Source organism: Aquarana catesbeiana, linkage group LG01 (assembly GCF_042186555.1).
Source record: "Aquarana catesbeiana isolate 2022-GZ linkage group LG01, ASM4218655v1, whole genome shotgun sequence".
Taxonomy (NCBI): Eukaryota; Metazoa; Chordata; class Amphibia; order Anura; family Ranidae; genus Aquarana; species Aquarana catesbeiana.
Genome location: NC_133324.1, coordinates 236491703 through 236517857, shown reverse-complemented (window position 1 = coordinate 236517857; position 26155 = coordinate 236491703). Strand labels below are relative to the sequence as shown.

General features: G+C 40.4%; 1 protein-coding gene across 3 annotated transcripts in view; it reads right to left on the bottom strand.

Annotated features, from left to right (window-relative positions):
• Positions 1-3506: 3506 nt before the first annotated feature.
• TMEM116 (transmembrane protein 116) overlaps positions 3507-26155 on the bottom strand; it is a 96707-nt gene continuing 74058 nt past the window's right edge. For all 3 annotated transcript variants that reach the window (XM_073626043.1, XM_073626053.1, XM_073626060.1), the window contains 7 exons: positions 24334-24426; positions 15292-15341; positions 13026-13103; positions 11461-11596; positions 8695-8839; positions 7223-7299; positions 3507-4557 (listed from right to left, as the gene is read on the bottom strand). In XM_073626043.1, coding sequence (XP_073482144.1) covers positions 4360-4557; positions 7223-7299; positions 8695-8839; positions 11461-11596; positions 13026-13103; positions 15292-15341; positions 24334-24426 — 777 coding nt within the window. In that variant the 3' untranslated portion in view covers positions 3507-4359. The remainder of the gene's footprint in view (positions 4558-7222; positions 7300-8694; positions 8840-11460; positions 11597-13025; positions 13104-15291; positions 15342-24333; positions 24427-26155) is intronic.

Below are 26155 nucleotides of genomic sequence, written 5' to 3'. Positions count from 1 at the left end.
GTTTCTACTTTGCCCAGCTGCTCATTAATCCCTAAAAGTATGTTGTCTACAATGACTACAGGCCTCCATAGATATGAGACCTAGAAATGGCACTGATCATCCATGGTGCTGTCATGTGGAATCTTGTGTTGGGTTTACAAATAATCACTATTGAAGAGCTATAAAAAAACTATTTTAGCTAATGAATGCAAAAGTTCCCTCCTGATCTCTCCCTCAAGAAACCAGTTCACCATCTTGGTAATGTATATAATAATAAGTGTAGATCAGCCAGGAATTTTAAAATCAAGCTAAGCTGAGTCCACCTTAATTTACAGATACATTATTTGAGGGAAAGCTTTGTTCTTGTTACACTAGAGTACTTTCCTCAGGCAAATGCTTAATGTGAAACGAGAAAGGGAGGGGAATGTGAAGGTCAAGTCTTCCAAAGCAATTACAAGACTGCAGCGCAAAAAACAAAACAAAAAACACATCCATCCTAGCCACTATCTCTGGAGGTTCAAGACTGTCAGACTGTTCAGTCCAGTAGGAGCTCTGCACATCAAGTATATACCATCACTCCTACAGTAACACTTCATGATTTAAGCCCGGGTTCACACCTATGCGAATTAGAGGTGCGTTTCCGCACCTCTAATTCGCATAGCAGGAGAATGTGACTGGCTCCCTATGGAGCCAGTTCACATATCTCCGGGGCGGCTGCGGTGCGGCTGCGTTTCAGGGCCGAATTCAGGCATAGAATCGGCCCTGATTCGTCCCTGAAACGGTGAACAGGGACGCACAGCGCTCCTGTGCGATCCGCAGCCCGTTGTGGTGTGAACCCGGGCTAATGCTCATGACAATATTGTGGAGACCTGAGTATAAAAAAAAAAAAAAACAGTCTATCTAAGAATGCACAATTTGCTTAGATAGACAGAATGAACTCATTCTAAAAGAGAGCTCTTTCCCACTATCACCATCGGCAACAGCAGGAATTTTACAAAATGTTTCATTTTATTACAAAAAACAAAATAATACAAACAAAATGTAGTGGTTAGTACTCTAATGTGAAATTATCCAATAGCAGGCAGCTATTTCCAGATTTCCAGCTGCTTGTAAACTCTTACACCCCTAATTCTCTTTTAGCACTTGGTCATTTTTCTTCAGCAGCTAAAAGATGAGAAATTTTGACTCACTGTACAAATCATGAAGAGGCCACTCAGTATAAAATAAAACTAAACACATGAAAAATAAGTTACAGAGACAAATATAATAACCTATGTAATAAAGTAGACAGGGTTGAAGCAAGTATTTGGCTTCCCAAAACACAGCTACAAACTCATCTCTTACATATATATATATATATATATATATATAATAAATGAACTGATGTATAAAAAGCAGCATTGTGTAATTTCAGATCTACAAACAATATCTGCAACATAGTCAGTATGGAACTGAAACAGCTACCATCCTTATCCTGGTGATGCTGCCTCACTGAAGCTACAGTGGGGAAAATAATTATTTGATCCCCTTCGGATTTTGTAAGTTTGCCAACTTACAAAGAAATGAAGGGTTTATCATTTTTATAATAGGTGTATTCAGGGCCGCTGTTGGCAATCATGGGGCCCCCTACAGTCTACCTGATGGGGCCCCCAGCCCTGCCCCTGACCCAGCATACCTACCTAAAAGAATGCAGCTTTGTCTTCAAGGAGGACAGAAAGAAGCACTGTTGCTCAATTAGGGGAGATGGGGGGTCCTGGTGTTTAGTGGGGAGAGGTGGGGGTCCTGGTGCTTGGTGGGGAGTGGTGGGGGATCCTGGTGCTTTGTGGGGAGAGGTAGGGGGTCCTGGTGCTTGGTAGGGAGAGATGATGGCCCTGGTGCTCAGTAGGGAGATATAGGGGGTCCTGGTGCTTAGTGGGGGCAGTTTGGGGCCACTGCCTGTCAGTGACGGAGGCAGAACACTGATGCTCCTTACCTGGCTGCCTGATCCATATGGAACCCTGTAGAAGAATCCTCCCCCCTCACTTTTATTGTCTGCTGATTTGTCATCTGAAGGGATGCCGGGGATGCCCCTGCAATGATAGTTCAGAAGATCTCACAAAAGAAAACTTGCTCTGCTCACTTCTGACTGATGATTCATCTATTGCAGAGCCCAGTAGAGGAAGCCGGGGTAGAAGTCTTTCTTTGCTGACACTTTTTGTTTACCTGTCTGAGCTGTCACTGCACTGGCTTGCCCAGCATCCCTCCAGGCGTGCCAGCCTGGCCACAGGAGCAGTGATATCACTGTCACCTCTCCCGTCAGCTCCCACCTTCCCCTCCTCCTGCTGCCTCCTCAGCCAATGGGTATCTCAAGTTCCCTCATAAGTCCCTCCCTCCTGAGTCCTGACATCACTCTAGAGTCTCAGTTTGCTTAGTGTACTATATGGGCAGGCTAGAAGGATGGGACGATCGCAGGAACACTTATGTACAGTCTCAACGCCGGGCCCCTCTGCTGCTCGGTCCCGGTATGGGAAGGCCGGCTGTACCCCATTATCAGCAGCCCTGGGCGTATTTTAACTGATAGAACAGAATAACAACTAAAAATCCAGAAAAAACACATAAAACAAATGCTATAAATTAAGTTCAGTGAGTAAAATAAGTATTTGATCCCCAAGCAACACATGACTTGGTACTTGGTGGAGAAACCCTTGTTGGCAATTACAGAGGTAAGACATTTCTCGTAGTTGGTGACCAGGTTTGTACACATCTCAGAAGGGATTTTGGTCCACTCTTCTTTACAGATCTTCTCTAAATCATTAAGGTTTCCTGGCTGTCTCTTGGCAATGCGAAGTTTTAGCTCCCTCCATCAATTATCTGTAGGATTAAGGGCTGGAGACTAACTAGACAACTCCATGACCTTTATGTGCCTCTTCTTGAGCCACTGCTTTGTTGCCTTGGTATGTTTTGGGTCATCGTCATGCTGGAAGAACCATCCATGACCCATCTTTAGTGTTCTGGCTGAGGGAAGAAGGTTCTCATCCGAGATTTTACAATACATGGCCCCATCCATTGGCCCCTCAATTCGCAAAGTTGGCCTTTACCTTTAGCAGAGAGACAGCCCCAAAGCATAATGTTTCCACCCCCATGCTTGACTGTAGGTGGACCTGCAAGGGCAACAAAGGAGTGGGTCAAGAAAAAGCACATTAAGGTCATGAAGTGACTTAGCCAGTCTCTGGACCTTAATTCTATAGAAAATTTATGGCGGGAGCTGAAACTTCGAGTTGTCAAGAGACAGCCAAGAAACCTTAAGGATTTATAGAAGATCCGTAAAGAAGAGGGCACCAAAATCCCTCCTGAGATGTGTGCAAACCTAGTCACCAACTACAAGAAGTGTCTTACCTCTGTGCTTCCCAACAAGGGTTTCTCCACCAAGTTCTAAGTCCTGTTTTGCTTGGGGATCAAATACTTATTTTACTCACTGAACTGCAACTCAATTTATAACATTTGTATCATGTGTTTTTTTCTGGATTTTTGGTTGATATTCTGTTTCGATCATTTAGACTACACCTATGATAAAAATGAAAGACCCTTCATTTCTTTGTAAGTGGGCAGACTTACAAAAGCTGCAGGGGATCAAATAATTATTTTCCCTACCGTACATTGCTAAATAAGTAAGTCCAATGGTGTCATAGTGCAGAGCAACCTCACTTTAGTTTAGTTTAGGTTTCAGTATATTATAATATGCAGATAAGTGCAATAGAATTATATTGGCATGCTCAGGTTATTAGACCAGAGACATACTGTAGGTAACACGTTAATGCTGTAGACAGTGCTAAGACCTAATGTCCAAAATTCAATGTGCCACAGAACAGGTTCCCTAGGCCTGTAATAAAAATAAATATTAAATGTTATAGTCACATACAGTATGCATATAACTATCCCTATTAACAAAAAAGTGCTATTATATACAGAAAATATAAATTATAGAAACCTATAACAGCCACTCAGTTACCAGTTTTACTAGGTTTAGTGTATGTTCAAATCTGATTTCTGATTGGTTGTTATATTTTATATCACATCATTGCTTTGACATCAGGTATTAAACAAAGGCCAACATGCACTGTTGGGCAACCAACACTCATTATCATGCATGTTCAACAGATTGCTGACAGCTTTCAGGGTACTAAAACAAGGAAGAAAGTCTACAATGTTCTATGAGCAGACCATGACAATGTCCCAGTGCTGATTATGATTGCATGTATATTCAAATAGGCATTCTGATATCTCCTTATAGCTTCTGTGCAGTTCACTTTAAGTCTGTCAAGTATGGCAGAAACCCATTAAATCCTTATGGACAGGTTAGAGGCGGCCATTATAATTGTTCAGCATTGCCTAATGTAGTCCTCACAGTGCTGATACTGTGTTTGGTCTGATGTCAGTGAAAGAGGTGTGCATGCTGGCATACAGTTTTTTCTGTGACCGCAGGAGAGGAGTCTGTGTGTCCACATCCCGACAGCCTCTTTGTTTTAAGCTCCGTAGCAAGTGTTGCGTCCATCCATATGCCAAGCAGTTAATAAATCCGGGAGAGACTGCTGTAACGGCCTAAAACAAAAGCAAACTGTACTTTAACATGAGGAATCAATTATTGTAAAAATATATAACAGAAAATGAGAACATTAAATGAAAAAACAGCCACATGCCATTGCCAAGTATCTGGTAATTGTTCAGAGCGTGTTTGAAAAAAAAAGAAAATATGCTGACCATCAATGCAAAGCTAAAAATGAATATCAAACTATCAGTGGGTGCTTTTGTGCCAGGGTGGTCCCATCGGGACTTCTCTTTTACTTTTACAATCGGGGCACTTGTTGCAAGTCAGACAGGGACATGCACCTACTATTTCAGAAAATAGTGATGGCCATTTAAATATATTTCTCAGTACAGGTTTTCCTTAAAGTGATTACTAAAAATCCAAATATTTGTTCATAAGTTATCTGCAAAGAAGACAGTAAATACTTAGCTCTCCTGATGCCTGAGCCCCTGAACGCAGCTATTATGAAGAGGAAGTGCCAACGTAGGTCTCTTTAGAAACCAAAATGGGAGTGTCATTAAACTGTGCACCCCTGCTGCACTCAGTAGTTCTTCTGACCCTTATGTCACTACTGTGTCTTGTAGTGGCTTGTGCTATAGTGGAAGGAACCAGTGAATACAGTTGGGCACACAGGAGATCAACACCCCTGTTAGAATCAGTCTCTATTCATCACAGTGGTATTCGTGACCTGGTGCCATCCTTCTTCATGACAGATTCCAAAATTGAGTTTTGCCACCCTCTGCCTATACCTCCCTCACCTGTATAGCCTATAACAATGATGGCTTCTGGCCTACTGGTGCTGGCTTTCAAGCAAACTCAAGCTGTGCCCAACAGGGCAAAGCAACAGGTACGCTTCAATGCTCCCCCCTCCCGACAGCACAGGCCTTGCCTTAGCTCCTCTGCTGCTGAGGAGAGGGGCATTTTTGGAATTTTGGCATTTTGCCCTGCATGGGAAAAGTACAAGCAAGTGCTCCTGTAGATTAAGAGAACAGGTTGGAGACAGGAAGGGGCACTTCAAGGGTACACGGCCTTTGCACTCTTCTTGTAGCACTGGCTCATTCAGCTGAATACAAGAAAAAGAAGACTTCCAAGTATTCCTGTCACTGCTTTGTACTGTGGCTGTGGTTAATGTTTTAGGTTTAAGAAATAACTCTCCTTTAAACTCAGATGCTTCTTGATCCGTACATGAAATCATGGCATTTTACCAGTTTGACCACACAAGAGTCTGGCTATGACTCACTGTAACGACAAAAGTGTTTGCTTTGCCATTTATAATTATCTCATCCTGTTTACTTATATTATGGTCCTGGAATTTGAGCAGATGGAAACATTCTGCTAGAGACATAAAAGTACAGAACAAAACACTGTCATTCCTTTTTTAAGGAATTGTAGTTCATACTTTTCTTTTAATATTACATGCATAGATAATAACATTTGAAGCAAAAACCATCTGTTGTACACAACTACTGATTCAACCAGTTGTCTCTCCCCCTGCCGCCAAAGTCCCCATAGGAGCTCACAGGATACCAAATATAATTACATGCATTGTCATCGCCATGAAAAACCATAAAAAAATGGTGTTGTATAGGTCAAATAAGGGAAAATATTCTCTACAGCTACAGCGGTATCCTCTTTTTAATACCATATACAATGTTATATTAGTTCATTTTTGCTTGGAAATTCTTTAAAATACAATTTTCTCTTACTATAAGTACACTTCCTGCCCTTACACTCCAGAGCTGTATGCATGCTATATGTGTAGATTAGTAAAGCCCATATTCCTTATTACAAGCATCCCCACACAGACTTGTAATGACGAGAAAAGAATCTGTGTCTGACCAAGTCTGTTAGATTATAGAGTGTCCTGGAGAGTGTGGACAACGTGGTGCTGAATGGACTGCACTGTTATTTTTAGACAAATGTTGCTTTAACTGGAAAGTGGGGCATGGATATGAAAATGGATGATGGTATTATAATATCTGTCTAACTGAAAATCTGTCTTTGGCTGGTCCTTAATGTACCCGATTAGTTTGCTTAGTTTTAAAATTTTTTTTAACAGAAAGTTTGCTCAGTTTATAGTAACAGTACAACCCTTAATTCTGATGCCCTTTGTTTTTTTTTTTTAATTAAAAATTTTATCGTATACATCAATTCACAGTGCAAAATATGTACTTAAAACACAGCTTTGGTATTTAGAAGTTCATGGCTGACAGGCTCAGCAATCTTTTTCAAGCACTTTTGCCTATCTTGGGGACATACCGAAATTCATATGTCAGTTCCAAAGCCATGGTATTCAGTAAACTAATGTAAATGGGTAATACAGAACTCAATACTTATATAAAACCCTAATTTAGTCCAGTTATATGTAGAAATGTCAGGGGCATCATAAAGAAACTTGTTAGGTCTACAGTATATAATTTACATATCTGGACATGGAATATAAAGTACATTAGCATGCACAGAACCTTGTATATAGGGCTACTTGCAGCTGCTTAGAGATAGATGTAGAGGCAAAAAACAATATGAAAAAATAACGTCAGCAAGCATCATAAACAGCAAGTTTGGCAAGTCATTCTTTTTTTATTTCCACAGAATTATTCATAGGTATGAATACAGGTAAAACATTAATTTGAAACGATCACCAGCTAAGGGAAAAACAAAAAATAAATATTAACTAACCTGAATGCAATAAAGAAATATATATAATGCAATTGTTCCTTTGTAGTTAGCCAGCTTTAAAAGAGTTAGGATGACAGCTGTAAATAAAGACAGACAGAGTGAAATATACACAAATATCTTATTAATCACTGCTTCAACTATGGCACTAAAGCCTTGTACACACAATCTGATTGTTGGCCAACAGGGCATCAGGATCTTGTCTTGCATACTAACTGCACACAATTGTCGGCCAACAAACACGAACGTAGTGATGTACTATGAGGAATTTCAGCTGTTGAGCGCCACCCTTTGGGCACCTTCTGCTAATGTCATGTTTGGTGAGCATTGATTCCAAGCATGCGTGTTTGTACTTTGGACTTTTGTGTGACGGACTTGTGTACACACGATATGAGAATCTGACAACAGACCGTTGTCCGCCGAAAATTTACTAGCCTGCCATCCAACATTTGTTGGCAGAAAGTTGGACAACAATTGTCTGAAGGAGCATACTAATGGTCGGATTTTAGGCAGTCTGTCATCACACAATTCCCTGCCGAAAATCTGATCGTGTGCACGAGGCTTTAGAAATATGAACATATATCATATATAACTGCATATAACTAAGTAGCAGAGAGTTCATAATCTAAGGCTTGTTCATTTAAAGGCTTATTCCATTATGATTTTTTTTGGATGATAATGGTGGATTGTATGTCGCTCGTGGACTTAGGAAAAAGTTTCTCACCTAAGCCTCCTACTTTCTAAAGCCTTTACACTGGAATCTCATTGCTACCTTTGATTTCTGCACTTATTTTACAATATGGAAGCCGCTGGAGAAAAAAAATGAGACTATGTTTGTGATTGGCTGCAAGCAGCTGCTGGAATCCTCAACAGGATATATAATTCAGACCAAATGACTTTACTAAAATTTTAGTTATAGTAGGACTGATGCTTTATACACAGGACTTTTAGCTAATGCAAACTAAAGTTCATGATGCGGGAATCCCTCCTGCCGAGCCATTGTACTCTCCCAGGGCGAGGCGGGGAAAGCCCTCCCCACTGGGAGAAGACCGTGATTATTGCTAGTGGCTACACCAGCCGCTAGCAATAATTGCAAGTAAAATCCAACAGGCTGAGTGTACCCAAGTTGATCGATTTAATTAACTTGGTACATTCAGCCTGCCTATATATGGTTCGAATCTCAGGCAATTCAGCAGGCTTTTACAAGCGATTATCGCTAGTTGCAGCTATAGCTGCTAGCAATAATCACTGTCTTCTCCCGGCAGGGACAGCTTCCCCCACCTGTGGTTGCAGGATAGAAATTCCTACCGTGTATGGCCAGCCTTAATCCATTAGTTTGGCAGGCAACCATGAGATACAGGAGAACTGTTTACTGCGCTCAAATTATCAAAAATGTATCAAATATACTTCTTTCATCCTTGCTATATGAAGAAACTGGGAATTGGCTATTACAAGTCTATACTTAAGAGACTCACCTGGCAAGCAACAGAGAAAGAAGATGGCAGGAAAGAGCAGAAGGCTCCAGCTCATTACTTTAATCACTGCCCACTGTTGGTCTTGGATGAAGCCTGCTGTTGCAAGATGCCTTTGGACAACAGTCTGCGAACATGCTGCGATCACCTAAAAATGGAAACCAGGCAGCGTTAGGCTTTTTATGTGGTCATTAAAATCAGCATTAGTGCTGAGAAAATGAAAAAATGTTGGTCATTTTACTGCATAAACCAATTAAATCAGCCTTTGATCTTTCTAATGTATTTGCATTTTAGGCTTTCTCTGTTTTAACTATGTTGGAGGCTTTCAAGTGGTTGCTGTGCATGGCTAGACAAAAACTAAATAAAGCCTCACTCCAGTCTTATCCTTTTTTCTTGCTTTGGCTAGTGCAGTGCAATGGTTGAAGCTTCTTGTCAGGTTTTTATTATCATGTTTATGATAACTGGGGAGATTTTCCATCCCTTCCTGTAAGTGATAGAAAATCTATCCAATAGAGAAACGGGCAAAGAAACAAAAGCAAGTTTTTTATGAGAGCTTGTAAGGGGTTACATTTTTGACAATGTTGCTGTCTGTGCCAACCGCTATCATCATTTTTTGTATGGGTATCACAGAGACAGGAAGTGAGGGAGAATTTCCCTAATAGAGTGAGAAAAAAAGAAATAAAATTCTTATACAATTTATACTGTACCTTTTTCCCACTGACTCTAATGCCGCGTACAGACGATCGGAATTTTCTGACAACCAAACTGTGGATTTATTTCTGACGGATGTTGGCTGAAACTTGTCTTGCATACACACGGTTGCACAAATGTGTTCGGAAATACCGATCAGCAAGAACGCAAAAAGGAAGTTCAATAGCCAGTGCGGCTCTTCTGCTTGATGCTGAGCATGCGTGGAATTTTGTGCGTCAGAATTGTGTACACACGATTGGAATTTTCCGACAACGGATTTTGTTGTCGGAAAATTTGAGATCCATCTCTCAAATTTTTGTTGTCAGAAATTCCGACAGAAAATGTCCGATGGAGCCTACACTCGGTCGGAATTTCCGACAACAAGCTCACATCGAACATTTGTTGTCGGAAATTCCGATCGTGTGTATGTGGCATAAATCTAACAAAAGAACAAAATTGTCTGGAGTTGGTTTAAAAAGAAAGGGGGAATGCACTTATCTTTGGATAAGTGAAAGGAATTAACACGACCAAAACTGCACCATTCTGCCATATTAAACCAACTGCTGCAATTTCCTTTGTAGTTTTAGGGGGGAAAGCAACTGAAAAAATGGCACCTATTAGGAAACAAATCTTGTGGGAACTGCTCTTTGTGAGGTCAACAGAGAGTCAGAGGTCATCTGAAGATTGACTCTTGCTGGGCTGTCATCTGCCTCACATCATACAGTGCAAGTTATCAGATCTTTCAGTTATAGTTATGAAGTTGTATGGCCTTTAGCTCAGAGCACAGAAATCATTACACTATGGCTTCACAATATATATTTTAACATACACTCAGCTGTGTTGCTGAGTACCGCCATGGGGACGCATACATTCTGTGCAAAGAAGGAACAGTGCAACTGTAAACAAGGTAGTTTATGATTTTTCAGATGCCTGCACCTGGATAACTGCTTGTCAATTATTTAGCATTGTTCTATATCATAATTAAAAAATATGAGGGGAATTTATCTAAACTGGACCAGAGGGAATGGAGCAGCTGTGCATGGCAACCAATCAGCTTCTGTCTTCAACTTCTTCAGTTAAGCTTTGAAGATGAAACATAGAAGCTGCTGTCTTCCATACGTGGTGGACCTGTCCGATGCTAGGTCGTTTTTGGTCTAATGTGTTCACCCTCCTTTACAAATTATTTGGTGTTCATTTGCCTAAAGACCCATGGTTCACTTTTCAACACTTCAAACCTTCAAACCTTCAAACCTCACCATAAATCAATTCAAATTAGCACATTATATATTCTATGCCTCTAAACTGACCATAGCTTGGAGGAAGCAGTTTACTTCTCTAAAGTTAAAAACAGGTTGGATGGTTTTTATATTAATGAACATTTGACAAGCACCATTACCAACAATCATAAGAAATTCAACAAGATCTGGAATCCCTGGGTTGCATACGTCACACTCAACTTCTTCCGTGATATGTGCCCCTCTTCACCTCCCGTCTCACTAACCTGGACGCCGAGGGTCCCCTGTGCCAGCTTTCCCATCCTTCCCTTCCCTCTCTCCTCCTATAGTACAGTCCTTACCCTTTCATTCCTGTTCTCTCTCCTCACCCCCCCCCTTTTTTTTTTTTACTTCCTCTACATTTCTCCCCACTCCCCTTTCCTCCTTTTTTGTTTTCCTCCTTCTTGGCTGACCATCTTGGTCTTCTTGTCCCATACATATGATGTGACTTTTAATATCAACACTCTGTGTACTGATTTGTTACTCTTCTCATTGATCTGAGATGCTCTCCAGCTATGTCGTCACATCTTCACTGATCATTTTACAGTGTGTATTGGATACCTTATTGTTGATCCATGTATTTGGCTTACTTACTCTGTACCCGCAATGTGAACTGTTTGATCTGTACCACTTGCTTATACCAAAAATAATAAATACTATGAAATTGAAACATAGAAGCTGAATGATTACTATGCACAACTGTTCCAGATTCTGTCCGCTCCAGTCTTAATATATTTCAAAGTTTGTGTGCTAAATGTAAAACAATAAATCCCATCAGTTCTACCACCACTTTGATGTTACATACCAGTATGGGGATGACTGTAAGGCAGAAGGTAGCCAGGTAAACACCTGTGCTATAGAAGTGTAAGCCTTTACAGACGCTGTCAGTATATATGCTGGGGTCTGTTGTTATCTGGGATCCAACATTCAACACCAAGCAGCTGTTAAAAACATTAGAGTCAGTTATACAACATTACTGTCTTTCTAATAACAACACAGATTTCATTACTGTTTATTTTTTTACTTACGAAATAAAAAGGCACCTGGGGCCTATTCATAAAGGGCCAAATGTTATGGTCACCAAAGACTAACTAAGCATATGCCAGTGAATCTGACAAAACTGCCACCCATTCCAAGAAAGTCCGATTCCACATGAAATGTTGATTTTATCAACAATAGAATTTTAGAACCTTTACCATTTACCACTGTAAACTAGGCAAAATTAAGATTTACCAACAGTGAACAGTATGTATCAACACCTCGGTACCACACAACTCCCCACACACACCCATTCTATATGGCCAATGAACATCAGGACAATCCTGAATGCTCAGCATGCAGAGAAAACTTTCTAAAATAGATGCTTTCCTACTTTACTGCTATTTTGCAATATATATATCTTCTTAGGATAGAAGACCTCTTTTTGGCCACCAACCAAGTGGACAGGAACATCAATATGCAGCAGGAGTCCTCCAGCATCAGAGTGCAACAAGCCTTCAACCTATTAACTCCACTGATTAAAGCAGCTCATGCATAGGATAGAAAAAACACAGGACTTTGCAAGGGTTGGGCCTATAGGATTAGCAGAGGAAAGATGGACAATAACTTAAAGTGTAACTTCACTTAACCACTTGCCAACGGCTGGCCGTCATATGACGTCCTGGTCTTTCAGTGGGGAAATCAGGCATCATTCAGATATCATTTTTTCCGCCAACGATTCCCTTCACCGTAAGAGCAATCATAGCTGCTGTTCAGCCTCTTGATCGTTCTTATAGGCGGCAGGAGCGAACATCCCCCCTCCCGCCGCCTTCTGGTGCTTCTGCCGGGTCGCTCGTAAGATCGACAACCCAAAAAACACAGGCAATAAAAAATAAACTGACATGAGTTTTAACCCTGTAAGAAGACATGGGCCACACAATGAGATTGGAGGAGAAGCGGTTAACCTTAAGCTGCGTAGGAGGGTTTTCACTGTCAGGGCGATAAGGATATAGAACTCTCTTCCACAATCGGTGGTATCAGCAGTAAGTATTGATAGTTTTAAAACACTCTTGGACATATATTTTAGTAAACAACAATATACAGGGATATGGGAAATGATTATCGACACAAACACACATACACCCACACAGGTTAAACTGGATGGACTAGTGTCTTTATTCAACCTTCCAAACTATGAAATTATCTAAAACCAAACAAATGTAGACAATACATACCCTTGCTCGGGTCTGTTGATCTTCTCCATCCTTTAGCAACTTCCTGTCTACATGCATGCATTAGAGCATTTTGTGCACATCACTGTTCTGGAGTGACAGTGGGGTATTGTTCACATTCAACACATATACATGATTTCTTACAACATATTGTATTTACCTGTGACTGCTGTTCTCATAGCAATGATAGCTATTCCCAATGCTCAGGATGGGGAAAGTGAACAAGAAAGGAACAGCACTAAAATAAATGGAACTGAATTATTAAAGAGGCAGTACAAGCAGATATTTTTAGACAAAGGTATATGATTTACTAAAAGGAAGTGAGACATGGTAAACCTGTGTTTTCTTTAAATATTCAAAGCATGCTTAATTTTTATCTTTAGATGTCATATCATACACAAACAAATACATTGTCAACTAAGAATATAAGAAAAGAGAACTAGATTGAAATAACAAATATAAAGAGGGTGTTGCAGTAAAAAAAAAAAAAAAAAAAAAACAAGAAAAAAACGCTCTGTAGAAGTGCCATATTTTTGTTTTAGTACTATTCTTATGAAAAAAATGTTTTTGGGGGGGACATGCTAACTAAAAATTCAAAAATTCTGTAACCTAGAGAAGTGCTCCATTAATTTTCAGATGCCACCACAGTCTTCAAATACATATACCTGTAAATCCTAGTTTCATTTTTTGGCACTGTACTCATTTTGGCATCATTTATACTGTGCTGGGCTACTTTGCATGAAGGCGCTGAGAAGCTTTATGTACCAAAATTGCATAAATACTTCAATTATCCAAGTAAGTGAAAAGCATCAGCACATGATTGGATATTTAAAGATAACAGGATTTTGATTTCCTCGGTATTGGCTAAATAAATTGAATATTCACACAATATTTTGAGCAAAAAAAGTTCAATGTAAAGTACGTCAGACTCATTTATATCTTCAAATTAAATATACAAATGTGTAAGAAGCAGATAATATGCCAAGTGTGGTAGATAGGTATTTACTACATAGCAACATCCTAAAAATGTTAAGCAGTTTGTAAAACATATGCAGGTTTCCCTAAAATAATGAATTTTTCTAATCACAAGCCAAAAAAAAACATCTTGCCTGTGTGTCATAGTAGTAGCGGCATTTAAAGGACAAAATACTGCATTGTTATAACCATATGTATATAATAAATGCATGCAACGATAGCATTCAGTATGTGAAAACCTCTTTATTTAACATTTTTATTTTTCTTAAAATTTACATACAGTCCCAACTGCCCATGAAAGGGAACAGTGGCATATTGTGGGTGAAGGGTGTCACCACATTGGCTTGCATTAACCATTTCATGTTGCAGAAACTGGCGCTGGTGTCATCACATCAGCACTGCTCATTATGTTACTGGCAACTGCCCATCGCCAGGTTAAGACTAAAGAGAAAAAGGGACCCTGTGCATCATGTAACCGGCTACAAAACTTTGTAAAAATGTAAGTATTAAAAAAAAAAAAACACAGTATAAATACTGCTAAGGGGAAGCTCTAGGTGGTTGTGCCTGGAGTCTGTATAGTCTTATGCACTTATTACTTTTAAGGATCTGTGCACACTAGGTGTTTAGCCCAGGTGCATGAGGCTCCAATGTTTAGCTACAGTCGGAGGGCACATGTGTACTGACCAGCCCCGTTGCCAACAGCCTGTGAAACTCTGGGAGAGACTAATGCCTGAACTCCGAAGGACTTTTCAACGGAGTTCTGACGGAATTGCGTCGGAGTTCCAACGAAACAAACTTGCCTACACATGATCACATCAAAGTCCGATCATTTCAAATGTGATGACGTGCGACCGGACTAGAATAAGGAAGTTCATAGCCAGTAGCCAATAGCTGCCCTTGCGTCCTTTTTTGTCCGTCGGACTAGCATACAGACGAACTGATTTTTTGATCGGACTCGAGTCCGTCGGAAAGATTTGAAACATGTTCTATTTTTAGGTCCGTCGGAATTTTCGACAGAAAAGGTCAGGTGAAGGTCCAATGAAGCCCACACACAATCGGAATGTCCGACAAAATCGTTCCGTCAGACCTCTTCTGCCGGACAGTCCGCTCGTGTGTACGCGGCATAACAGCGGTTGCAGCTGGACAGGGTACCCAAAGGTATTAATATTTAGGGCAATGTGAGCCCAGGGATAAATGCTCAGAACCCATATGGCTCTGGGTGCACACTGCCCTAAAAGTAAGTATTGCTAGGTGCATTGCCCAGCCCCGTACAGTTGCAGCAGTTGTCTCTCATGGAGTTTGACAGGATGCCGGCAATGAGGATGGAAAAACTGTGCCCTCCACCCGCACCTAAAACACTAAATTTCCACACATCGGGGCTAAATATCCAGTGTGCATGAGCCCTAAGGTGACATGATAGACACAAAAATAGTATGCTTTCTTTTTTTTACCTGGATAGAACTGTTGTTATTCTTCCAAAGCAGCACTCTCTTTCTGACATCTACATTGGGAAAAAAAAGAAAAGTGTCACTTTTTGTTGTATTTTTCCATTAAAGCTCACCAGCAGACAAATATAGGAAGACGAGATTTTCCATTCCTTTGCTGCCCTAAACTCAAGGACTCACTTTTACCTGACCTTGACACCAAGTGAGTAATGTTCATTGAATGTATACCATCCTAGGTCTTGGACAAAGGTTTTGTATTAGTTACTCTGGGTTATTCTTTGAACAGACAAACAGGAGTCAAAAGTACCTAATATTATGTCAGCAGTGAATGCCTCCAGGGAACGTATCGGTGAAAAGCAAAAGGTTCTTTTGAAGGTGAATTTATTATAGGACAAAATGATCAGACTAACAGCAGCTGTGAAATATTACTTTTTTCTTGAAGCCATGTTGTCAGTTTGGTCCATCAATCAATGCCATCTCTCCTTAACCTCACTCTAGGGATGTGCTACAGTTCAAGTGCATTTTTCAGTAATAGGAGTAAGTACTAATGTAAAGTAAACAGGGCGCACTATCCCCAGCAAAAGTTTTCTAGGAAATTTTGAAATGTGGATGGCGTTATCTAACAAAGCTGGTGAAGTTGGCCATACTGCGACTGATTTTTGTATTTTTTAAGCCAAAATTCCTTTCGTATATGGCCAGGTTACAATGGATGTGTGATAAATGTATATGTGTCTTTGACCACTGAACATGAAATATTAAACAGCACATTACCACATTTCTGTATACATCATTATACTTGCAACACCAGAACTAAAGTTGGCCATACATTTTGGTCAATTCCCACTGAATCAGAAATTTGAATTGTGAGTGGCCCTGGCAGCACCACACAGCTCGACAAACTTCGATTTAAAAAACGAAATAGGTCGGACGGAAAATTGCAACCCAAACAGTGACTACAATCACTATTTGGAAATTCTGACAGCTGCGGGTGCCAGGCTTTTGTATTACGGTACCGTGTGGTAAAATTTTTACACCCCTTCGGAACAACCACATCTACCCTGTCTAGCAAGATGGGAAACGGATCTTCACCGCACTTTCACTACATCACAAAAAACAAAATGTGATCAGATTCTCCCTCAAATCATCATTATACACCAAAATACTAACTAGATGGTACCTAACACCCAGTTGACTACATACAATCTTCCTTGACACATCAGACCGCTGTTGGCGATGCCAGGGGGGACAGAGGGATAAGCTTACATATCTTCTGGGCCTGCCCTAAACTGACAGATTTCTGGATGGCTATCCATACCGTCTCTCAGAAATTCACAGACTTCAAGATTCCTAATGACCCAGCTTTCTTTCTGCTACATGTATCGACTATCCTGGCTAAAACCTATAAAAAGTCCGTTCTACGCCACTTGCTAAACGCTGCTAAATCCTACATCCCTCTTCTCTGGAAACAATATCCACCAACCACAACGAACTGGCTGAAGAAAGTGGAGGATATAACTAGGATGGAGGATTTGATTCTGACAGTGCAAAATAAACGTGAGACTTACACGAAAACCTGGGGTCTCTGGAACATGTGTACTCTCGGATGAGGGGAAGCCCTCTTCGAGACAAACCTCTCAATAGCATCACATAGCTAACTGACTTTACCAACCTGAGCCATTGTCATACCCATCTCCCTAACCCCCATCCCCACTCCTCACCCCCCCCCTTTTTTAGCCCACCCCCCCTTTTCTAGCTATTCTCACTCTATCTCTTTTTCTCCCTTTTTCTGTGTTTGTTATTATTTAAAGAAAAATGGAAAAGAAGAATGGGCAGCCCCGTCTCCTTAAATAGCAACTTTACCTCAGTCACCGATAGTACAGGAGGCATTAATGTACAAGCTAACCGCAAATTTTATTTGAAGTCTTTTCAATGCACAAAATAATTGTTTGTTGTACATCTCGATTCATTGTGATCTGCTGATAAGTGATTACAACCTCATCTGTTTGAATGTTAATGCTGTGATATTTGGGCTTTGCCCTTACTTGGAAATTAATAAAAATTATATTTGGAAAAAAAAAAAAACATGCATTTTATTGTGCATGCTTACCCACAAGGGTAACCATGGTGCATTGCATTGCCATTCATTTTAAATGCTACCACAATGCACCTAGCCACAACATATCTGCTTCACACTGCACAGATGTGAACCAAAATATATGGGCTGCCTTAACATGTTTATGCACAAACTTCTTCACGTTTAACTGCCATGCGGTAGCGCACTTTATGCTTTTGGGTGGTTCAAATGGGCCCTGAAGTTGCCACTGCTCCCAGCTTCTGTGATTTAGGTTACTGATCAGAAACAAATATGCAGCATGTAGATCAGAGTCAAAACTCCTTATTCTCATATTTGTTTTGGGTCACTATTTCAGAAAATGCAAATGTCAACTGATCAGCATGGCAAACTGACATTTTAAAAGCAAAGGTCAGCAATAGCAGCCTACATATCTATGTGACTACCATTTTTTTTAAGGCCTGATTCACACCTATGCATTTTTTTGTGCGTTTTCAGTTTTGCTGAAACACACTACAGTACATTTAACATGGTTCACACCTATGCAGGTTGCAGTTTGCTTATTCCAGGTGCATTTTGCGTTTTTAAATACATGTTTCTGATCCATTGAAGTCTATGGAACCAAAAACCAGAAAAAGTCCCTGGCCCTTTCCAGAAAATGCATGGATGTGGATATGACCAATAGGAAACCATGTTAAATGGACTGTAGTGTGCTTCTACAAAACTGAAAATGCACTAAAAAATGCATAGGTATGAACCAGGCCTAAAGATATAGGTTGCAACAATATATAATAATATTATATGCTTTTCTTCTGCATTGCCTGTGTGCCATTTTTGGTAAATCCTCTTCTGCATATTATTCAAGCTTAATCATCAACTAAGGCTCTATAGTTACATATAAACAAGCCAATACATGATTCCATTATCACAAAAAACAAAACAAAAAAAAAAACTTTGGCTAGAGTAGGTACGGTTTAAAACTGCTGTGTTTTTTATTTGGTTATCTGTGTCTCACTGGGTAGATGCCCATCAATTTCTTGCCCTATTTACTTAACCAGAAGTTAGAGGATATCTTTCCAATGTGTTAAAAGCCCCATCTTAACCTGGATGCACAATATTCAAATTTCTTCTGGTCCCTGAGGAACCGTCTGAGAGTCGCTACCTGCGTAGCCTGGTCGGCCACCTCCTGTCCGACATCCTTTAAGTGAAAGAATAAATCAGCCGGACAGAAAATTGACAGCTAAACAGCAGCTGCATCCAATCAAATGCAGTATTTGGGTATTCTGACAGGCACTGGCTGTGGTTGTCAGTATACAATAAAGCATGGATGGGACAATCTGTTAGATCATTTTCATTCAGCCTACAGGCTGAACAAAAATAATCTAATTTATGTATGAGTGTGACAAGCTTTAGACAGATGTCATGGGAACAAGTAGCCCTACTGAAAGATTTCCCCACTATTCCTGTTCTGGTGGCAAACTAACATTTTGGATTTACCCTTACTTTCATTCCTGGTGACATTGGTGATCAGGACAGTAAGAGAATGAATCGAGTGAATGGAAGTGAATTCCACATCCTTCCCGCTCTTACAGTAAAGAACCTTCTACGCAGTCTAAGGTTAAACCTCTTTTCTCCTAATCTTAATGACTGGCCACTCATCTTATTAAACTCTCTTCCACTGAAAAGTATAATCCCTATTGTGGGGTCACCAGTATGGTATTTGTAAATTAAAATCATATCCCCTCTTCTCCAGAGAGAATAAGTTCAGTGCTTGCAACCTTTCTTCATAACTAATACCCTCCAGTCCCCTTATTAGCTTTGTTGCCCTTCTCTGTACTCGCTCCATTTCCAGTACATCCTTCCTGAGGACTGGTGCCCATAACTGGACAGCATACTCCAGGTGAGGCCGGACCAGAGTCTTGTATAATGGGAGAATTATCACTTTATCTCTTGAGTTAATCCCCTTTTTAATACATGCCAATATTCTGTTTGCTTTGTTAGCAGCAGCTTGGCATTGTATGCCCTTGCTGTGCCTATCATCTACTAGGACCCCCAGGTCTCCCCCAAGTGAGTTTACACATTAAACCTCATTTGCCATGTAGTTGCCCACCCCATTAATTTGTTCAGATCTTCTGGCATGGTTTCCACATCTTGCAGAAAAGTTATTGCCCTGCTTAGCTTAGTATCGTCTGCAAATACAGAGATTGAACTGTTTACCCCATCCTCCAGGTCATTTATGAACAAATTAAATCGGATTAGTCCCAGCACAGAACCCTGGGGGACCCCACTTTCCACCCCTGACCATTCTGAGTACTCCCCATTTATCACCACCCTCTGAACCCTTGTAGCCAGTTTTCAAACCATGTACTCACCCTATGGTCCATGCCAACAGGCATTAATTTGTACAGTAAATGTTTATGGGGAACTGTGTCAAATGCTTTTGCAAAATCCAGATACACCACGTCTACGGGCCTCCTTTACCTAGATGGCAGCTCACATCCTCATAGAATGTTAATAGATTGGCAAGAACGATTATTCATGAATCCATGCTGATTACTGCTAATGATACAGTTTTCATTGCTAAAATCTTGTATATAGTCCTTTATCATCCCCCCCAAGAGCTTGCATACTATTGATGTTAGGCTAACTGGTCTGTAATTCCTAAGGATGTATTTTGGCCCTATTATAAATATTGGAGCTACATTGGCTTTTCTCCAGTCAGCTGGTACCATTTCAGTCAGTAGACTGTCAGTAAAAGTATTAGGAACAATAGTCTGGCAATTACTTGACTGAGTTCCCCCAGGGCCCTCGGGTGCAAGCCATCCGGTCCCGATGACTTATTAATGTTAAGTTTTCCAAGTCTATTTCTAATTATGTCCTCTGTTAGCTATGAAGGTGCTTCCTGTGATGTGTCATGAAAATAAAAACTGCAGTTTTGGTTACTGAAGCCCCCCGATTCCCTCGTGAAGACCGAGGAGAAGAATAAATGAAATTCCCTCGCCATCTCCCCATCCTTTGTAAACAGATTTCCTTCCTCATTCTTTATGGGGCCAATATGGTCTGTCCGGCGTTTTTTTTTACGGTTTATACACTTAAAGAATTTCTTGGGATTTTTTTTGCTCTCCTCCGCTATGTGTCTTTCGTGTTCTATCTTAGCCACCCTAATTGCACCCTTACATTTCTTGTTGCATTCTTTGTAACGTCTGAATGCTGACGATGATCCCTCAGCCTTGTATTTTTTTAAGGCTTTCTCCTTTGCGTTTATATGCATTTTTACATTGGAGTTAAGCCATGTTTGCTCTTTTAAATTTATTTCCCAATGGGATGCACTGGCTAAATGCCCTTAAAGCAAACCCATCTCTCCTCCATGTTCTTTGTTCCTAAGATTTTATCCCAATTTATATCTTTTAGCAAGGTTCATAGTTTGGGGAAGTTTGTTCTTTTGAAATTCTTGTATTCCCCTTATGTTTCCTATTTGTGTGATTTATACTGGAACTAATTGACCTGTGATCGCTGTTTCCTAAATTGCCCCTTATTTCCACATCCATGATCAGGTCTGTATTGTTGGTAACCAGTAGGTCTAGTAACGCTTTGTTTCTAGTTGGTGCGTCTACCATCTGACCCATGAAATTGTCCTGCAAGACATCTAGGAACTGGCGAGCCTTAGACGAATGCACGGTTCCTTCCGCATGTCTGGATAATTAAAATCCCCCATTATGATGACACTTCCCATCCTTGCTGCTACTCCAAATTGTTATAGGAGGTCCGTCTCCCCCTCCTCCCTCAGGTTAGGGGGCTTATAGCATACTCCCAGTATTATTTTCCCCTTAGTTTTATCCCTTTGGAGCTCTACCCATAAGGATTCCACCTCCTCCCTAGCTCCCTTAGTGATGTCACCTCTTACATTCACTTGTACATTATTCTTGACATACAGGCATAACACCCCCCCCCCCCCCTTTTTACCCTCTATATCCCTGCCAGGCCAGCCAATCATGAGAGCTGTTGAACCAAGTCTCTGAAATTCCCACAAAATCTAAATCCTCCTCGTACAACAGTATCTCTAGTTCTCCCATCTTGTCCGCCAGGCTCCTGGCATTGATGAACATGCCATGCAGTTTAGACCGGTCGCATACTGTCCTCGTATTGGGTGTTCCGAGATTGCAAATAGGACTTGTTACTATACTTACCTCGGGTTTATGTGCTTTAGTCAACCTACCACTAATGCCCCCAATACTACCCTCTGGACTATGCTCCGCGCTGACTAGCTCTACCTCTGGACCCTCCCCCATCGCCTAGTTTAAAAGCCCCTCTAACTTTTTGGCCATCTTTACTCCCAGCAGATCTGCACCCTCATTTAGGTGCAGTCCGTCCCTTCTATGGAACTGGTGACCGACTGAGAAGTTGGCCCAGTTCTCCAGGAACCCAAACCCCTCCTTACTACACCAGCTCCTCAGCCACTTGTTTACTTCCTTAATCTCCCTCTTCTTTTCTGATGTGGCTCGAGGTACCGGTAGTATTTCTGAGAATACTCTCTTGGAGGTCCTTTTCCCAAAATGTAGCTACTAAGTCCCTAAAATCGTTCTTTAGGACACTCAATCTGCCTCTGACTTTGTCATTGGTGCCAACATGCACCATGACAGCCGGGTCTTCCCCAGCCCCTCCCAGTAATCTGTCCACAGCACGCAGTTCGGCGCTTCAGGTCTTTATCACAGATTGCCCTCTCTGTTCTAATAATTGAGTCCCCTATCACCAGAATCTGTCTTTCCTTCCCCTTCACTTCCCTCTCATTCTCACTGGAGGAGTTCTTCCCCTGGCAGCTAGGGTAGTCCCTCAGCTCCACCAGTGCTGGTCCCTGACTGGTTTCACCAATGTCACTCAATGGAGCGTACTTATTGGCATGTTCCAGCCCAGGATCAGCCTCCCTGGCACTTTCCCCTCTAACCTTCCTAACTGTCACCCATCTACTCTTTTCTAGTGCCTGCACCTCTTTGTCTCCACCCGCCTCTGTGCTGGCCCCTGCTGTCACGTGCCTGGTACGTTCCCAACTCTTTCCAAATCTAAAAAATGTTTTGCTTTAGTTATAGTTAAAATGATCAATTAGGTTTAATCAATTTTTAATTCTTAACAAATAAAAACTATTGTTAGTTATACTCAGCTTATAATTCTTAACAAGGAAAAAAAACTGTTGCTGCTGGGACATCTACAACTACCAACTCCATCTAAACAATAAAACAAAACAATAGTTTGCAGATATACATCATTCTATTTTATGTACTCAACCTCCATTACATTGCACTACTGATGTTGAGCTACAGCTCCTTTTTTCTGTTTGTTCAAGAGAAGTATCTCTCAAAACATGTAATTTACCTATTCTACACTATGTCACAGAACAATGGAATGGAAACATGGCTTTGCTTTCTAAATGTGAAAAACAGCAATAAAATATTTATTACAATAAGAAAAAAAACAAAAACTGTCCTCACTTCATACTTGCTGGGAAAATGTTTACCAGGCACTAACTAGCATTATCAGTTACCATTAATAGCAGTGATAACAATGAAAACTGCATTATTAGTAACATATTGGAAAAGCAGTATTATAACTACAAGCTCCTGATGTGTTATTTCATTACAGTGAAACCTTGGATTGCGAGTAACGCGGTTTACGCAATACGAAGGATTTTTTTTTCAAATCCTGACTCGATTTGCGAGCGTTGTCTTGCAAGATGAGCAGGATTTAAACCTCTGGGTTGTGCAGTACCGCATGTGGCCAGAGGTGCGGGGATCTGGTGACGCTTGGAGATGTTTGGAGACACTTGGTTCCCAAGTTATTCACTCCTTGATTATTTCCGGCCTTGACTACTGCAGCTCTCTCCTTAATGGCCTACCTTTACTCAGGCTATCCCCCCATCAGTCTATTATGAATGCTGCTGCTAAACTAATACTCACTAACTGATCCATGGTTAACAAATCATTCCCTGCGTCTATTACCCTTTGTACCACCCCCTCCCTTTAGAATGTAAGCTCTACAAGTAGGGCCCTCCCGTCCCTTCTGTATTGAACTGTACTGTAATTGTGCTGTCTCCCCTCTACATTGTAAAGCGCTGCGTAAACTTTTGGCGCTATATAACTTGTGTATAATAATAATATGCCGACAATGGTAGGGGGGAGAGTAAAGGGATTATAGCGGTGCCAAACAAATATTGGAATATTGTATACTGACACGTTAATTAAAAAATATAATGTTTTATTAACAAACAGATTAAAAAGAGTATACAATAAATATACACATCAAGTGTGTGAACATACAATGAAGGAAAAGTACAAAACAAGCTTATGCAGCAATATTACAAGACCCAGCCTGTAGCGTGGCGGCAGGTTTTGTTAACAGGTATTGAGATCCTACATGTTTCGCCAACATTGGCTTCCTCAGGGACAGTTGGTTATACCTGTGTTAATTTCCTGAATTCGGTGAGTCAAATAGGGTGAACATAACAGTCCCCCAGGGTGAATTCAAGGCTCCATGTCGCAAATAGAAGGCTGCAGGGGGCAGTAAAAGGGCAGTATATGTCTTACTAAAAACAACAGAAGAAATGTAAGGGCACCCGATAGGCTGACATTAATGTTGAATGGAAGAGCTGATGAATAAAGACCATAGGTCCAGTAGGGCTATTAAAAAGGGCACCCATACTCGCTGTCTTGTCTAATGTGCGCAGCCTCACTGTGCCCTTTTTACTACCCATTGACTGTACTCTCATAGTCCAAGTTACTTTTTACTAGTAACTTGGACTAAGTAAGTTTTAATAAAACTTACTCTCGCCATATTCATTGGGATGAGGTGCCGTATTATAACAAGGACTATCTAGTCAAAAACCTTTTTCTTAATAATAATAATAATAATAATAAATATAATAGTAAATCTTTTTTAGCATATGCAAATGCTTTAAACTAAAAACTAAAAACTAAACAGTAACTGACCTTATATAACTCACTGTCCAGCCTTCTTCTCATGTTACTGAAGTTTTGCCAAATATAGTTTAAAGTGTGGAAAAAGGTGGATATATAGAACATCTGTAGAAATTAAAAAGAAAAAAAATGTAAAAGCTATATATTCCTTGAAAGGGTCACTATAAAATGATAATATGGTTATCAAAAGATTAAATAAACTAGTGGATATTCTTATGTCAAACAAAGTACTATAGAGAAGAAACATATTCTCAAAATTCCAGGTACATTTCTAGAAACACAAAATTGCAAGAATTACAATAAAGCATTTTGTACAAATGGCATTTAGTACCAAGATAAACAAATTGGTTGTAAATTTTAGAGACCATTGTCAAAGTCATAAACAAATCCTTCAAACCAATATTTTTTTTACTGCAATCCAAAGTTTCTTCTCACTTCATAAAGAATAGTTAAACCTTTTTTAAACATTTGACAGAATCAGAATTTTTTTTTCTTAATTTTAAAAAAAAGAAAAAGGAGAATCAACTACCCACGTCAAAATACAAGTCCCTTTTTTTTTTTTTCTTTCTTTCTCCGTGTGACACAGAAGGGCATAGTAGGACTGTACAGGGGAAAGGGATGGATTAGATCTAACCCAGGGATGGTTGAGAGGAGGGAAGAGGAGGAGGAGGGAAATGAAGAGTATTTTACTTTTTTTCTTTTTGTTTTCTTTTCTCTGTTTTGTTTTGTCTCTTTAGGGGGGGGGGGAAGGTAGTATAATTGGTATAAGATAATTCAGTTTTTTCTTGCAAGGGGTTTATTTGGGTGTTCTTAATGTAAAATATGGAATACAGGAATGTATATTATTGAATGGAAATGTTGAAGTCTATAATAAAAATTAAAATTTGATTATAAAAAAAAAATACAAGTCCCTCTTTAAAATGGAGTTTACCTACAAGAGTATGGCCGCAAATAAATTCAGGTAAATCAAGGGACAATATTTGCCTGTAAATACTTTACAGTTGTCTTAATTTTTTTTCCAGGGATTCCAAATGTTGTCTCCATGTTGTGTTAGTTCCGCCATTAGCAGAATTTGATCTATCTTATATACCAAGGAATCATTGGTGGGATTTTCCTTGATTTCCAGTTTGAAGCTAGATTGCTCTGTTTAGCAAATGAGGGAGTATGCCATATCATTAAGCCTTACGTGCAATAGAAGAATTTATGAACTCCAGATCTATGAGAAAATATAAGCTGTGCAACACAATAAATTTAAAGGGGTTGTAAACCCTATGCATTAAGGTGAAAAAGCTTCTGACACTGACCGGCCCCCCCAGCCCCCCCCCCCCCCGTTTTACTCACCTGAGCCTGTTCGTTCCCTCGGTGGAGACATGCTGTAACTCTCTTCCCGGGGTTCTCGGCTCTTGATAGGATAGGTTGATAGCAGCGCAGCCATTGGTTCCCGCTGCTGTCAATCAAATCCAATGACGCGGGTGCTGGGGGGCGGGGCCGAGTCCAGCATTCTGTGTCTATGCACGCAAATGCTGGACTCGGGAGCGTGCCTGCAAGGTAACCCCCTGGGAGAGCACTTCTCCTAAGGGGTTTACCGATGCAAGGAGGAGCTGCGAGCACCGTTGGGGGACCCCAGAAGAGGGGGATCAGGGCCACATTGTGCAAAACTAACTGCACAATGGAGGTAAGTATGACATGTTTGTTATTTTAAAAAAAAAAAAAAGAGGGTTTACAATCACTTTAACCAATTTTTGGTGTGTGGCTTGTATGGCTCAGATACAATAAAGACTTGCCTTTTAGTCAAAATATATAAAGTTTTATATATTTAACCACTTACCACATG